The sequence below is a fragment of the Fopius arisanus genome, unplaced genomic scaffold (genome assembly GCF_000806365.1).
Source record: "Fopius arisanus strain USDA-PBARC FA_bdor unplaced genomic scaffold, ASM80636v1 scaffold00599, whole genome shotgun sequence".
Taxonomy (NCBI): domain Eukaryota; kingdom Metazoa; phylum Arthropoda; class Insecta; order Hymenoptera; family Braconidae; genus Fopius; species Fopius arisanus.
Genome location: NW_011888338.1, coordinates 3,527 through 7,039, shown reverse-complemented (window position 1 = coordinate 7,039; position 3,513 = coordinate 3,527). Strand labels below are relative to the sequence as shown.

Below are 3,513 nucleotides of genomic sequence, written 5' to 3'. Positions count from 1 at the left end.
CGCGCTAGATTTTCGGGGGGAAATGGCGGCTGTGGCAGTGGGAGTTGATTCGAAAAATCATTCGTCTTTTTGTGGGGGAAATAGTGCATGAATGAGTGAAATATTTGGAAGTTATTGAGTCGACGACACGAGGAAATCGAGGGAATCGGAGGTTTTTGGGTTTTTAGTTTAATGACAGTGATTTTTGGGATTTGATTCTCTCGTTTTCTTGGGGCATCCATCTACCGGCAATTCGTGTTTATTCTCGTTGTATTCCTTTGTTGTGGAAGACGATGGTTGAGATTTCTCAGTGATTTGAAGGTGCTCGAGAGAGATTCGTGGAAATTGGGGGGAAAAGTGAGTGCGAATAAATAAATTCGAAACAAATCGACTGATATTACCTAGATCAACTTAAATCGACTTCAGTGCTGTCCCTGGAACGTTAATTTCAACATAAAAAATTCGATTTTATTGCTGATAACAATGTGATCATAAGGATAGTTAATAATTTTCCAGGATTTGTGTCTATTTTAATGTGAAAAAAAGTGCAAGTGGCTGGTGTATGTGAGAAGTGCAACAAGTGTTGTGTACCAAAGGCCTTTATTTTATTTAGTGTTGATGATGTGAAAATAAAGTGCAGTGTTCTCGATAAATAAAGGATACATTTATGGATTACCACAAGGATATAGCAGGTTCCCGAGTTGCAGACCGGTGAGTGCTAGACAGTAATCAACATCAAAATTACCAATATTTCGATAAAATGCAACTAATTGAGGAAATAATATTAAATTTTCCTCAAGTACAACTAATTACTGCGCCTTTAAAATAATCCGTCACCGGTATTTATACCGGGTTAATTAATTCAATAACAATTTAATATCTGCAACTCGGTTCGGAATAAAAACAACTCATAAAATTTAATTATAAATTTATTTTTAAAAAAGTTAAGTACACATTCGGTGTATATAAATATTCTCTCACAAAAGTCGTCGGGGCAAGGTGCAAGGCACATAATATACCACTAAAAGTGAATGAAAATCTATAAAAATGTTTATGTACAATGTCTCTCAACTCCATTGCACTACTTTACTCCCCAAAAATTTCAGAGTCCCATCGATTCACGATACATAATATGCACGTATCTGAATCATCGCTCCCTCAATTTTATTTCTTCCAATTGCATTACGCTAAACAAACCATAACAATACAATTCTACAAATTTTATATACAATTTATCTCTTCAATTATCCATCAATCGAAAACGCAGGTCAATATCCGATAAATAAATCTTGTGTTGCACAACCAAAAGTATCACCTCCGAAATTTTACATTTAGGCACTTGATTCACCGGTCTCTCAAACCCAGTGACTTCCAAAATTGATGTATTGCTTTGAACATAACTTTGGGGACTACGAATACGTGAAAAATGAAACAATACTGTTAGCTAAAGCGGCGGTATGGCTTCTAGCGATCTATTGAGAAAAAATATATAATCTCGAGGATGTCCAAGTACTTTGGCACTTAAATTTAAACTTCTCAATCATTCTTCGATCTAAAATCTATTTATTTCTAAATTACCAAAAAAATACTCGAATTTAAAAATCGATAAAATCCCAAGTATGTGGATAATTGCAATGTTTGACGATATATGAAACGTCGGCAAAAAAACGTTTTCATAAATTCAAATGACAAATCCAAAGCCTTCATTTAGAAAAAAGACACTTAAAAAAAAATTAGTCCAATGTACCGAGTTTTCACACTCTTGAAAATCCATGAATTTTCTGAAAAATTGCATGACGCAATTTAATTCATGAATTGACTAATAAAAAATTGAAAAATGTGTAGTACGATGCGTACCAAACAGCAGGAGGTGCTTGGATATCCTCAAGAATCTAATAAAAGCCAGATAGTTGCTCGTTGATAATACTCGAGAGTGATGTGTTAATCCTCAAATGACCATTGAACCTACTGTACTATTTACACATTGAGGAACACCTTACAAAAATAATTAATCTCATGTAACTGATTAATCTCCCAGAGCTGCCAAAGTCACTCGAATAATCGCTATTAATAATCTTAAAAAAGAAGTCTCAGGTTGTAATGATTGAGCGTTGAGTCATCAATCTCTCAATACCTCGCGAATAAATATTAAAATGGCTTATGATAGTTGAATGGAGTTCAGAGATGATGATCGATGGATTCTGTTCCTGATGTATCACTCCGAACAGTATGAGAATTGGGCCCAGTGGCAGCTGTTGTCTCGCTGGCGCTCGTGTTGTTGTTCTGGCCATTAACGAAAGACGTCATCTCCATGGATGCATATTGTCCGCTCTGTTCAGAAACATGCGTGTTGTGTTGTTGTTTCGTTGGCTGATTTACTCAGATCTAGTAGAGGGAGGCGTGTAGGCATAGTAACGTATCGTGTGTAACGTGTTGTCGTGTTCTTCTTTTTTTTTTTTTTTAATTTTATTGGAGAAAATTTAATGAGGATTCAAAGCTCGAGGAAGAGAGTTGTCAGAAGCTTGGAGAGTCATCTCGGGTGAATGATACATTTAGCAGATAAGAGAAGCAGGGTCTTGTTAGGATTGACTCTCGGGTTTTGAAGGCTTTATCAGCGATATGAAATTACGAACCTTAGGCAGGGAATTCATGTTATTCGTGGCTTGAGTCGTCTCTGACGTGTCGAGGACAGCTAGGGGATTCGACGTTATGTTGATCTTTGAATCCGTCACTCCACCGTTCAGCACTCGACCATTCGTCATGTGTTTTCCTGATGATTTAATTGATTACTCATTAGCAAAATCAGTGTTAGTCATTTTCTATGCCATTTCCTCTCAAACATCTTTATCACATTCCACTTCCGTTGCAATGAAAAATAGGATGTAATCGATTCCGAATATTTATTTTTTCGGCACTAATCACTAGTCTATGAATTACAAGAATATCTAAATTATCATCGAAGAAAGTAAGAAATTTACCCTGATTTTGAGATGCGTCTCTATTTTGTTTAATACTGCTCCTCTTATAAACCACGACGATGGCCCCCATGACCCCGAGAAGAGCAGCTCCCCCGAGTGCCCCTCCAATGATAGCATAGAGACTCCCGCTCTGTCCATTGCCAGTGCTCTTCGGTACATTATCAGGAACAGCAGTTTCCACCCTCGGTGGTTCGGTCACAGCCTTAAGAGTCTTCTCCCTGATAATCTTAGAGAATTCCGAAGCAGCCCCAACCGAAAAACTCTGAACCTTGAACTCATACGTTGTATCCGGTTGAAGATACGAGATAGTAATATTCGTCGAATTTTTCCCTTCGACAGTCGTCTTAATGTAATCCCCGGCAGTTGTTGAGGCCCTATGATTCACATAAAACCCATCGATATCGACTGATCTATCCGGATTCTGCCATATGAGGAGAACCCTGTCAGGTCCCAGGGCCTCAGTATTCGTCAGCAACGGAATGGGCATTTTGTTAGACTCAAAACCCTCGCCTTTGGTCAAATGAAATTTCACAGAGTTGGGACTCAATTTGTTATC

The 3,513-nt window shown here is 37.7% G+C and overlaps 1 protein-coding gene across 1 annotated transcript; it reads right to left on the bottom strand.

Moving 5' to 3' along the window:
* Nucleotides 1-935: 935 nt before the first annotated feature.
* Nucleotides 936-3,513, bottom strand: LOC105272997 (interference hedgehog; the record flags this gene model as incomplete). Its single annotated transcript, XM_011315232.1, is given in 3 exon segments — nt 936-2,310; nt 2,613-2,749; nt 2,958-3,513. Coding segments are annotated over 3 exon segments (846 nt in total), but the record flags the coding sequence as incomplete, so codon positions are not given.